General features: G+C 35.2%; 1 protein-coding gene across 8 annotated transcripts in view; it reads left to right on the forward strand.

Annotated features, from left to right (window-relative positions):
• Window positions 1–12723, forward strand: part of fam13b (family with sequence similarity 13 member B) — a 122278-nt gene that overhangs the window by 79460 nt on the left and 30095 nt on the right. For 5 of the 8 annotated variants that reach the window (XM_039773914.1, XM_039773920.1, XM_039773913.1 and 2 more), the window contains exons 10-13: window positions 2541–2691; window positions 2905–2946; window positions 7948–8054; window positions 9798–9852. In XM_039773914.1, the coding sequence (XP_039629848.1) occupies window positions 2541–2691; window positions 2905–2946; window positions 7948–8054; window positions 9798–9852 (355 nt within the window). The remainder of the gene's footprint in view (window positions 1–2540; window positions 2692–2904; window positions 2947–7947; window positions 8055–9797; window positions 9853–12723) is intronic. The other 3 variants (XM_039773916.1, XM_039773917.1, XM_039773919.1) reach the window with 3 other exon arrangements.

Consider the following 12723-nt stretch of genomic DNA (forward strand, 5'->3'; position numbering starts at 1 on the left):
GAACAGCCATCGCCGGATTCTTATTAAATAAATTTATTGTGAATGTAGGGCTCTGCCAAGCAAAGCAACAGGGTTATGGTTCAATTAATGCTTTGAGAATTGATGTAGTATTGTGAATGAGGACAAACATATGGTGTGTTAGGAATCTCATCTCATAGTTATATGCAGCTTAATTCAAGCCAATACCATAGTCATATGAGGTGTGATTGTTATTTAGATTATAGGAGAAGGACGAACCTCCGTGCTTTCAAAACTTTAGATAGAATATATGTATAGGAGTAGCTGGCCAGAATCAAGTTTTTAACCATCAAAGCAATGCAGGCAGTGATCTTGTATTATGTGACTGTGTTGATAAATGAGTTGATATCGTTAAAGATAAAACTTAAGAACATTTTATTAATTTCATAACTAAATAGATTTAGAAACATGTTTCAGAAATATACATCACCAATTCCAACCCTTTTTTAAGTGATTTATGCAGTTCAGGATCTTGGAGACCTGGGCCCATCTTGGCATTACTGGACACAAGGTGAGAGAACTGCATACAATCATGCACTCACCCACACTCACACAAGGCCAGTTGAAAATCAGTCTTATAGAGTTGGTTCCAGTTAATCTAGTTTAATCCAATAATGTCTGATGGTGTTGAAAGTAAAGAGAAAAAACACAATTGGTGTTTCAGAAAGAAGATATGTCTAATGCTGAAGATGAAGAGTGGTCAGCGTGAATTCATATGTGCTTAGTGCATTATTTTACAAAGAAAACATACATTTTGGGTCATTGGATATTTTTAAAAATCATTGCGTATTTTTCAGAACAGACCCAACTTATTGGATGCTTGAGTGTAACTGGAACAAAGCTATATGTGAAATAAAAGGAAGTTTGAATGTATTGATATGTGTATGTTAGTGGTTTTGTAAAATAATATTAATCAGTCCAGAATTTTGTGAATGAGCCAAGTCATGTACTGCCACACTGAAAGTACTGTTAAAATCCTTTCAATATTCTTAACATTTTCTTTTTGGACTGCTGCTGCTCCACGGCTCTAGAATGCTCTACCAGAGAGCATACAGTAGCAGAGCAGGATGTGGGATGTTTTAAAAAACAGCTAAAGACTTTTCTATTTAGGAAAGCTTATTAACAAGAATGCTATAATTATTGTTTTTATCTTGCCTTGCCTTTGTTTAAACTTTTTATGTAGCACTTTCAGATTTATTGCTAATGTAAAGTGCCCTATAAATAAAATGCATATTATTATTATTATTATTAAACCGTGAGCAAGCAGCTATCAGAAGTGACAATTAAACATTACCAATCATTAGTTAAAAAACCCAACAAGAGGAAAACTTCTACCTGAACCCAAGGCTCCCCATATACCCACACTGTTAGACAATACCAGCATTTTACAGTACATAGGTTACCCCATCAGTACAAGAAGGCAAAAAGGGAGTTCTAGTGTGGCTTTATTGAAATTACAGTATAACTCAAAATTGGGCAATACCTTCCCAAAATAGAGGAAGGAACCATACCGGGCCCAACTTTTAAATGTAACCCAGCAAAGACAATACAAAACAACAAGTTTAATATGAAATGTTTCACTTTGATTGCAAAAACTGTTGCTTCACATTCCACTTGGAATGTATTATATCCCAGTGTAGGCTATTTCTTTTATTATTATTTTTAAAAAAAAAAAAATTTGGATGTGAACGCCAGTAGGCTTTGCGCCCTATCAACCAAGTTACCCAAACTATTCTATAACATTTCAATAATTATTTACTGTTCTGATTCTGAACTTTTTGATAATAAAATAGGTCATTACAATAGCAATTGATGAGAAGAATTCATAATTAATTGCAGAATTACTGTGTTTGAGGGCTCCTCTGGAGTGCTCTTGAACGATTTGGCTCAAAAACTAATCTGCACATCATCATGTCATAACAAGCTTAAGTTTCGAGTTTAGTATTTTTCCATCCAGCCATTTTAGCTCTGGACCATCCTCAAGAAACTTTTACATACAGACAGACACACACACACATCATCAAGATACCGATGTTTTTGGTATCAGGGCATCCTAAAACGCAGAGATCTGTTGAAAACTGGAAATCTAAATTTTTGATGAATCTAAAGCTTTTACTCCCCCACACATAGACGATAGGTTATGTTGGGGGGACGGTGCAAAGCAAAAGCAGGAAAGAGAATTAAAATGCAGTTTTTCTGCCAAAATCACAGCGACAGATATGAATGTAGGGTGGCTGCATGAATCAACACATACTGTATGTATCTTGTTTTTATGGCCTGATCTTCTTCTTGTATATTGGAAAGGGCTTCATCAGCAGCATTGTCATCAAAGTAAAAATTGATAAGGGATAACATTCCTTCCTGAACAACATTGTTGCTAGCCTGATTTGCACTGCCAACATCAACATCGGGATGCTTTAGATAGAAGGTTATAAGAACATTAGGTTTTGAGTTTTTATTTAGGTAACCCTTAACTATTAATATTGCCTGGTAACATAAATAATATTACTGTATGTTATTAGGGAGAACAACACTGCAGAGAATCCCATCAGCCCAGAAAAGAAAAATGAGGACAACTATATGGAAGTAAATGTACTAGCTCAAGATCTGCTTTCAAACCACATATTTTGCAGTTCAGTTTGTCCAGTGGTGACTGTGGAGGAATATGACAAGGTAAGATTTCAATTTTGGAAAAGTGCTATTTATACGAAATGTTGAATGAAATAATACTCTAGTCCAGGATGGCTTAAGAGTTGACAGCCATCAGAGCATCAAACTTTATCACTAAGATAACATTGACTGTGGTGTATTTTAAAATATAAATAATCATTAGGTTTATGATTTAGTTTAGCTTAATTAACAGTTTTAATTTAATTTATTTACAAGGGAACCTGGTTGACAAGATGTTACCAATCAAAAATCAAGAAGGTACTGAATTTATTATTCATATACTGCCTATTATATTTTTTCAATTAGTCTATTTTAAGTTTAAATCAACCAGAAACAGTTTTATGCTGTTTAGTTGTCAACATACAATAAGTAACCACTTTATTTTGTACAGCTGGTTATTAATGCTAAAATCCTGCTCCTCCAAAGAGCCAATCATTTATCAATCAGTGTATTTACAGTATGTAGCATGCATACTGATCCACGATGTTTAGCTGTTTCTCAACCCAACATTACAATATGCAAGACACTTCATCAGCTTGACTAACTGAGGAACGATAGTTGGTGCAAGACATTTCCGTGACAGTAGTTTTTGATAAATGAGGTTAACAAATAATGGCCAGCCTCATGCAAGCTGACAGACAACAAATATTGAAATAACTGCTTTTTACAGCAGTATGTGCAAAAAGAGATACCTGAATACACAACAGCAGATAGGTAGGCAGCAGATTATCAATACTTGGTTCCACTTATGTTAGTTAAGAACAGAAAGATGTAACTCTAGTAGGCAGGCTCTCAGTAAACTGGGTGACTGAAGAGTAGAAAAATGTTCCATGCTCCAGCAAATTTCAGTGTTGTGTTGTAAGATGCATGTGGTCAGGTCTCGATTTGTGATAAACAGAATGGGTCAGTGGTACAGGCTGGTGGTAATAATGTAATGGTGCATGGAAGACATTTATGCAAACAATAGGCTTCTTAATACCAACTGAGCATTATTGGAATTCCACAGTGTAACTGAGTATTGTTGCTGACCATGCCCATTTCTTTATGGCCACAATCTACTTAACAGATACTACCAGCAAAATGATGTGCTATTTCCCTAAGCTCTTGTTTTCTTAGGCCTTTTCCACAAATATGTCAGTGACTTCAGTTTCTTCACTGGCCTGCAAAATCCCCAAATCAAACTATTTTTAGTTTAAAGGCCTACTAGGTAGATGCGCCTAATAATGCCGCCCCTGAGTAAGTTAGGATGTAATAGATAGATACTTTATAGCAAGGAGTGCTTCATGTTTCTTTATTTTTTTAAGAAAATTCATTATGCTAGAGGAATTAATCTTAAATTTAGGCATTGCTCAGTGACTGTGGGATTTGAAGTTTTAAGTTTTTTTTCTTCATAAACTTTCATTATGTTGAAGATACTTATTTCATTATAATAAACCTGTATTCTATGTAGATTCACATACATAAAAAGGACATTTAACATTACCTGGATGGAGAGCTACAAAAAAACATCATTTTGGACAAATAAAATTGAAATTTTTAGAAAGGTACATTAACATGTGTTGCACAGGGGTTCCACAGGGAACTGTACTGGCTTTCTTCCTGTTTATCCTATACATTTTAGACTTTAGATACAATAGTGAATTATGTCATCTATAGAAATTTTCTGACAACACAGCCATAGTTTGGTGTATACAGATGCTTTGGAGTTCATTTGAATGGTACCCTTGAGTGGAGTACCAACACAGAGGTTGAGGTCGTTTGGTATATGCTGGCCACTTTTACATGTTTGCAATCATTCTGTAGTGATAGGTGTTTATTTCTGTGCAGTAGTGTACTGGGGAAATGGCAGTTGATGCCAACAGACTAAATAATGTGGTCAGATAGCCTATTTCAGCGAGCCCAATATGACTCTCAACATTGGAGGAACTGGTATAGCTGAGGTTACTCAGGAAGCTGCTGACTATCCTAGACAATGACACTCACCCCTTGAATGAGGGTTTGGCTAAACAGAGGAGTGCATTTTGTAACATATTAATGCAACTGCATTGCTTCATGGAGCACCATTTAAGGTAGTTTTACCCTCTGCTAAAATGATTTATAATAAGTCGACCCTGACCCGAGAGGTATTGTTTTCTGTTTGCTATAAAGTACTGATCTGGTCTAGCAGACATCCTAACAGACCTCAAGGCCATGTGCAATATACTGTGCCAGTGACATCCTGAATATGAAATTGTAACTTTTAAGTATTTCAATTCTAATCACTTTACACTTAGTAAATGCCTACATTTTGTTAATCTAATTATAGATAATTCATGTTATATGTGTATTTGTACCTTGTTAGCATATCTAAGATTATTATAGTTCCTATTATGTGCATGTTTATGCCTTTTTTTGTCTGCTGCTGTAACCCTACAATTTCCTTTGTGATTATTTAATAAAGTGTCTGTCTATCCTTCCTCCAGTTCTATTATCCACCTTAATATGTGTGTGTGTGTGTGTGTGTGTGTGTGTGTATATATGGGTATCCATTCAGTTTCTAAGGTTAGGCATAACAATGTTAAAATGGGCAAAACATGTAGAAGGGTCAAAACGTCAAAAGTTATGATAAAAAGACCAAATAAGGATCTAAAAATAAGAAAATTTGTCTTATCGGCTTATTCTATTGTCCTACATTATATGTTGACAACTGCATGTGGCAGCGACTTTCTTGCACCCACATATACCTACCTGAAAGAGATTTATAGCTGAAATGGTAATGCGTGATAGATTGGTGGGCAGAGAATGAATGAAATTAAAGGTAAATCGACATACACTTCAGGAAGCCAACACTCCGACGTGTCTAGGCTACTGATTCACTAAACCAGCCCAATGCAGTAGTGACCACACCACATTTTCTCAGCAAAACACTTCAACTACAAGAGTGGTCAGTTCAACAAGTGATGCTGAGAGGAAGCGTTACAAACAGATGAGACTATCTGAAGAGGAAAAAATCCCACCGTGAGGAAATGGCATCTGGTGCATATTATATTATACCAGACCAAATGGACAACCCATTTACCAAATAAAAAATATGAGGTCTACGTTGATTACTTAGATTTCAACCTGTCTTAGTCAGGTAGTACAATTAGTTACGGTAATAATGTTTCAATCTGTTCCTGTAGGGGGTGATAGCTCCCTAGTTGGAATAAGTTCTTTTGTAATTGCAGCGTTTTAAGTAACCAAAAACTATATAGATATGATATTAAAAGGCGATACTTCTCCCATAGTAATACGGTGGTAAAAATCACATAAGAGAAAATAACTTTGCTTTCTTTAATGACGATTTACATGGCATTAAAGACAGGAAGCCATAGCAAGACATTACCAAGGTGGGATCTTGATCTATACAGCCTGCCATTTTTTGTCACTGTGCTTGAAGGGTTTTCAGGACGAATGACGATATCACCCATCCGTCCGTCGTTTCAAAGTTTTTGGCTGTTGTCCAAGTCATACAGTGGTGTGAAAAACTATTTGCCCCCTTCCTGATTTCTTATTCTTTTGCATGTTTGTCACACAAAATGTTTCTGATCATCAAACACATTTAACCATTAGTCAAATATAACACAAGTAAACACAAAATGCAGGTTTTCAATGATGGTTTTTATTATTTAGGGAGAAAAAAAAATCCAAACCTACATGGCCCTGTGTGAAAAAGTAATTGCCCCCTGAACCTAATAACTGCTTGGGCCACCCTTAGCAGCAATAACTGCAATCAAGCATTTGCGATAACTTGCAATGAGTCTTTTACAGCGCTCTGGAGGAATTTTGGCCCACTCATCTTTGCAGAATTGTTGTAATTCAGCTTTATTTGAGGGTTTTCTAGCATGAACTGCCTTTTTAAGGTCATGCCATAGCATCTCAATTGGATTCAGGTCAGGACTTTGACTAGGCCACTCCAAAGTCTTCATTTTGTTTTTCTTCAGTCATTCAGAGGTGGATTTGGTGGTGTTTTTTTTTGGGTCATTGTCCTGTTGCAGAACCCAAGATCGCTTCAGCTTCAGTTGACGAACAGATGGCCGGACATTCTCCTTCAGGAGTCAAGTGAGGCCTGCAGTTCTTTAGACGTTGTCCTGGGGTCTTTTGTGACCTCTCGGATGAGTCGTCTCTGCGCTCTTGGGGTAATTTTGGTCGGCCGGCCACTCCTGGGAAGGTTCACCACTGTTCCATGTTTTTGCCATTTGTGGATAATGGCTCTCACTGTGGTTCGCTGGAGTCCCAAAGTTTAAGAAATGGCTTTATAACCTTTACCAGACTGATAGATCTTAATTACTTCTGTTCTCATTTGTTCCTGAATTTCTTTGGATCTTGGCATGATGTCTAGCTTTTGAGGTGCTTTTGGTCTACTTCTCTGTGTCAGGCAGCTCCTATTTAAGTGATTTCTTGATTGAAACAGGTGTGGCAGTAATCGGGCCTGGGGGTGGCTACGGAAATTGAACTCAGGTGTGATACACCACAGTTAGGTTATTTTTGAACAAGGGGCAATTACTTTTCACACAGGGCCATGTAGGTTTGGATTTTTTCTCCCTAAATAATAAAAACCATTATTTAAAAACTGCATTTTGTGTTTACTTGTGTTATATTTGACTAATGGTTAAATGTGTTTGATGATCAGAAACATTTTGTGTGACAAACATGCAAAAAAATAAGAAATCAGGAAGGGGGCAAATAGTTTTTCACACCACTGTATATACTGTCTTCTCTATGTGCAGGCCCTTACTTAGGTTCCAAACAAGGGAAGGAGAGGATTCCATTTCATCTCTAACATACAGAAATAGTACAATGCCCATTTTCGTAGTTGTACCTTCTCTCTTCAAATGCTTGCCTAGCAGTTCTAAATGCTGAGATCCCCTGTGTGCTAACTTTGGCCTGGCCTATACATGTAAATGGATTTATAAAATAATTTTTGTATAGAGCACAGTGACATTAAACTTATATTCTTATTACACAATCACTCCAATAATTGCCTGTAGTCAAAAAGCAAACACCATTTTCATTACAAAAAAAACCTGTATTGTTGAACTGCTGGAATAATAACATTTCTGATTTTTTTTTCATTCCAGTTTCTACAATAAATGTTCACATTTTGTTGTTGCATTATTTAGACTGCAGAAAAACAAAATAAAAATGAACATTAAAGGAAAAAAAGAACCACTAAAACCTATATTTTCCAGTGTATTTCTGTTTTCACCAACTCATATTTTCCCCTCTTTGTGTTACCAGCAAGCTGAAAACCTCTCCTGTTTAACTCTTGATCAACAGGAAGATAGTGCCATTGAACTAAGTAGCACAGCGCTGGTTGATGCAGAAAACAATCTCAACAAAGCAAGGTTTGTATCAAGACTTTTATTTATAAAATAGTGCAAGCCTATAGTAGGTGCTCCATCAATTTTTGTCAAAAACAAACTTACATTGTAAGGTAGAAATCTTATATGAAAAATGCAAAGTTCTCACCTCTTCAATTTACATTTAAAAATTCCTCCAAATCAAGGACTGGAGATCAGAAACTATGAGGACAGATAGAAGAAGCTGAATCTTTTCATCGTTAGGAAATGTGGATTAAAAAGAGAGAAGATTCAAGCAGGTGAAATTATGGTTCTAATAATTAAGGTTCTTGTAATTTATTACTTGGATTTAGGTTATTGAGGGAAGGCATGAAATTAACAAGCTATATTGGACTGTGTGGCCAGTTATCAAAATATTTCTTAAATTCCTAAAATATAATTTTTTTAATAGTCCTCAGGTTTACCATATTTACTAAATAAGTACAATTAAATTTGTATTTATAAATATTTTATCAAATTTGAGGCATCTGCTTTTGTCTGTTGGCCAACTCTGTTGACACTAGTCCATCACAGGAGATGTTGTCTCTGTCACACACTCACTCATATTGGTTCAAGTTATATTTCACAATCGATCTTATTTGCTAGTGTTTGGATTGTGGTAGAAAACTGCATAGACCTCCAGAGAAAAAAAAATATCTTGTTTAAGCAGAAAATGCAAACTCCAAGATGATGGGAGAGTTATGAACATAAAGTATTCCCTTCATCATAAAAATTATTTTTTCCCAGTGGACATAATCAGAATGTTTAACAGATAAGACATGTAGTCAAAACAATTGGCAACATTACTTTGGCCTATTATAAGCAACTATCCTTAAGTAAATGAGTAAGCCCTGCATTGAACTTTAATTCCGTTAAGGATTAGTTTCTGCCTTGTGGCTGTTGCTTCTATCGTAGGAGTCCTGCTGCTAATAAATATAGGTGGAATATGCGTGCAACTCCATACAAATGGAGACCAGGTTTGCAATCGAAACCTTGTCCCTGGTGCTGTGAGTCAGTAGCAGTAGCTAATGCACTGTGCCACCACAAGTTAAAAACATAAAATTAAAAATATTTTTAAAAGCAATTGACTATATCAGACTGATGTTATGTATGTTGAAACAGTGATAATAATAATAATTTGCTTACTGTTTTAAAATTATTTTTCCAATATAAGGAATTTTAAAATACCTTTCTATGAAAAGGAGCAGTCCTTAGAATTTGACTATCAACTTTTAAGACATCTTCACATGCGGAGAAACTTTTATTTAACAATCCTATAGTGCTTTTAAAATTTAAAAAAAAAAAAAAAAACAAAACTAAATTTTTAAGGTGTCTAAATGTTTTTGATAGTAGAAATATAATTCAGGATGTTCTTTAGGTCATAAATATACTTATGTTGTAAGCTATGGATTTTTAAGACAGTATAAGATAGTATGTCTGAAATGTGGAAATCTGCTTTTAATTTTAAGTTAAATAGCTTGTTATTGCTCTCTTTATTTGTAAAACTGGTAATTTAATATTACTGCAGTTGTAATTATTTTTCAGCTGACTAACATTTGCAGCTCCATTTGAGTGGTTGTGTGTTGCCACCGCTCTTTTGTAGATAGTTGTTATGTGTTTTGTTATGTATAACGTGTAATAATGTGGCCTTTTATTTAAATCCAGTACTGGCCAAAATTATAAAACCTATTTGAAAAGCTATTCCTTATATGTTTGTAAATCATACCAATCCTTATATTTTCATTTTAGACAGGAAGAATGTATTGTACCTGAAGACAACAGAAACTCTGAAATAATAACTTTTGTAAGTAAATACTTGTTTTTTCAACTTTTGACACAAAGTATTGAGCTCACTAATTTTTATATATTATAAATTTTTAGTGTATGCATTAGAAGATATACTCAATGTTATAGTAGTCCATCACATACATACATTCTGTTATTTGAGTAACTTCAGATAGCTATGAATTTCATGTTAAGACAAGAATGAACCATGTACTACATTAGATTGTCTCTAGATTATGTCACTTTCTCCTACTGAAATGCAAATGCTTTTAAAATAAATCAGGAGAGAAGAAAAATCTTTTTCAACCAAAAATTTGCAGCTAACAGCCTTTGTGATCCTGAAGCTGTTTACCATTCAGGTTGAAACAGAAGTCCATTCAATTCTGTCATGGCTTTAAATAGGAGTGCAGGATTACCACAAAATTAATAATTGACCATAATTGTCTTAATATTATAATTGCAATTATTAATTTTGATTACTACTACGACAATAAAATACTTATTTTGTGTTGCCAACTGCATATACTGTAATCTGTATAGATACAGTATATTAGAACCTCCATTTAACAGGGAGGGTGACATGGTGGCGCAGTAGGTAGCGCTGCTGTCTCACAGTTAGGAGACCCGGGTTCGCTTCCCAGGTCCTCCCAGCATGGAGTTTGCATGTTCTCCCCGTGTCTACATGGGTTTCCTCCGGGTACTCTAGTTTCCTCCCACAGTCCAAAGACATGCAGGTTACATGCATTGGCAATTCTAAATTGTTCCTAGTGTGTGCTTGGTGTGTGTGTTTGTGCGCACCCTGTGGTGGGCTGGTGCCCTGCCCAGGGTTTATTTCCTGCCTTGTGTCCTGTGTTGGCTGGGATTGGCAGACCCCCGTGACAATGTAGTTAGGATATAGCAGGTTGGATAATGGATGGATGGAACCATTGTTAATGTTAAATTATCAGACACTTGAGTTGTTGAAAAATTGAATATTTGACGTTTAAAATGTTGTTTTTTTTTTTTTTTTTTTTTTAACAGTGATGATATGGCATGCTTGTTAAAAGTATTTGTCACTGTTATTGTAATTCATTAAATACAGTCAATTACTGATATTTAAAAAATTATATTTTTTAAGTAATTGCTACTTTTAGAAAACCTACCTTCACCATTCAAAAATGTAAAATGTGCAAATGTTGAATTGGGGTACAGTGAAAGTTGCAAATATATGTAAGATCAAAGCAGATTATACCATCTTAAATGACAGGAAGTTAATGTAATCTAGAGGTCTGTATAGTACCGATTTTGGCCATGGTTTCTTCAAACTACTGGCTGGTCTTGACGAAATTCTGTCCTGGATCCACAAGATGTTCCATTCCTCTCCCAACCACATTTCTCTCTTTTTCCTTTAAACTGAACTTGTGGAGTGGAGTATTAAAACATCAGACTCTATAAGGGGGTGGGGAAGGGGATGACACAAGTGAAGTAAATCTTCTTGTGACTGAATTTTTTTTATTTTTTTGGCAATACAATCAGAGTTGATGTATTATCTTTTTCAAAAAATAATTGAATGAAGAATAGAAAATTAGTGACCAGGTATCCTGTTATTCTTGACAATGTCCTGTTTTTGAGTCTTGCAAAAAATTATCCAGGATTTTGACTTGATCGTTACTTAAACTGTGTAAATAAACTGTATAGGTCTCCACCTGTAGACATACAGATTTTGTCTGATGATGCATGTGTGACATGTATGCATCTTGGAGTCAGTATAACTTGTGTGCAATATAGAGTTTGTTTAAAGAAAAGCAAAAATGCAGTTTTGACTCTGATATCCAGAAGGACTGAGAAGAGCAACATTACCATTCAGCACCAAGTTGTACTTAGAAAAGGTACCCACAAAGCAAACGTGCACATCTACAGACAAGTAAAATAATTAAAATACTAATGCCCAGGCTTTCAATGAGACCATAACTAGTAGGAAGCTGAATATGTGGTCAGGAAAGCTTGTATATGTTACTTAAAACTCATGTTCCCTCTAAAGAAAAATTAGTAAAGCCCAATTGTAAATGATTACATGTATCAAGTTTCAGTTATATCCCCGCCCTCATCCTCTTCTTTAAGTAACAAAATCTGGTCACCCTAATAGCTAGATAAGCCTGTTTAGGCATATGTACTGCCAGCAGGCCCAAAATTGTTCTCTTCATCATGTATAAAGACTAAAAATTAGTCTTTCACAAATTTTAAAATATGGTTGTTCTTATGCAGATGCTACTATTTATTTGTATCTTCTTTATTCTTGGTGGAGAATTGCACCATTGTTTTATTTTGTATTTGCACTTCTGTTGTTTAGCTTTTGCCAGTCAAGACTAGGCAGTAAAAACCAACAATGATCTGCAGACAGTCTGGCATTATTTACAGTGTTAGTGGTTGAAACCATCATTTGAAACAAAGCAGGGATTGTGCAATAATGCTCTGCCTAAGCATGAGGAACAGACCTATCACATTTGAAGGCTCTAAATATAAAAAGCCACCAAAGAAGTAGTATGGATAGTGTTCCTTTCATTGCATTTTTAAATCGTCATCATCAGGCTGATTTCTGCTTTCTTTTCTGAGTTTAGTCTTGTTGTTTGTAAAATTTCAGAGTTCATTTTTTTCAGCAATTCTATCTGTTCAGTTATAGTTCCTTGCTGAAATGCCTTGATCTTTGTGTTTTGAATTGTCTTTAAATATTTGATAATGTACAGCATGATGTTAGGATATTCATTGTGCAGTAATAAGGAAAATTCATAACACCTGCAAATAAGCAACACATGAGAAAAGCTTACTGGAAGCCATTGGGGGGCAAAAAATAAGATTATTGTGATGTAAATCTTGTCCTTTTAAGGACAGGAAGTAGGGAGATAGTGAGAGA

This window comes from Polypterus senegalus, chromosome 13 (assembly GCF_016835505.1).
Source record: "Polypterus senegalus isolate Bchr_013 chromosome 13, ASM1683550v1, whole genome shotgun sequence".
Taxonomy (NCBI): Eukaryota; Metazoa; Chordata; class Cladistia; order Polypteriformes; family Polypteridae; genus Polypterus; species Polypterus senegalus.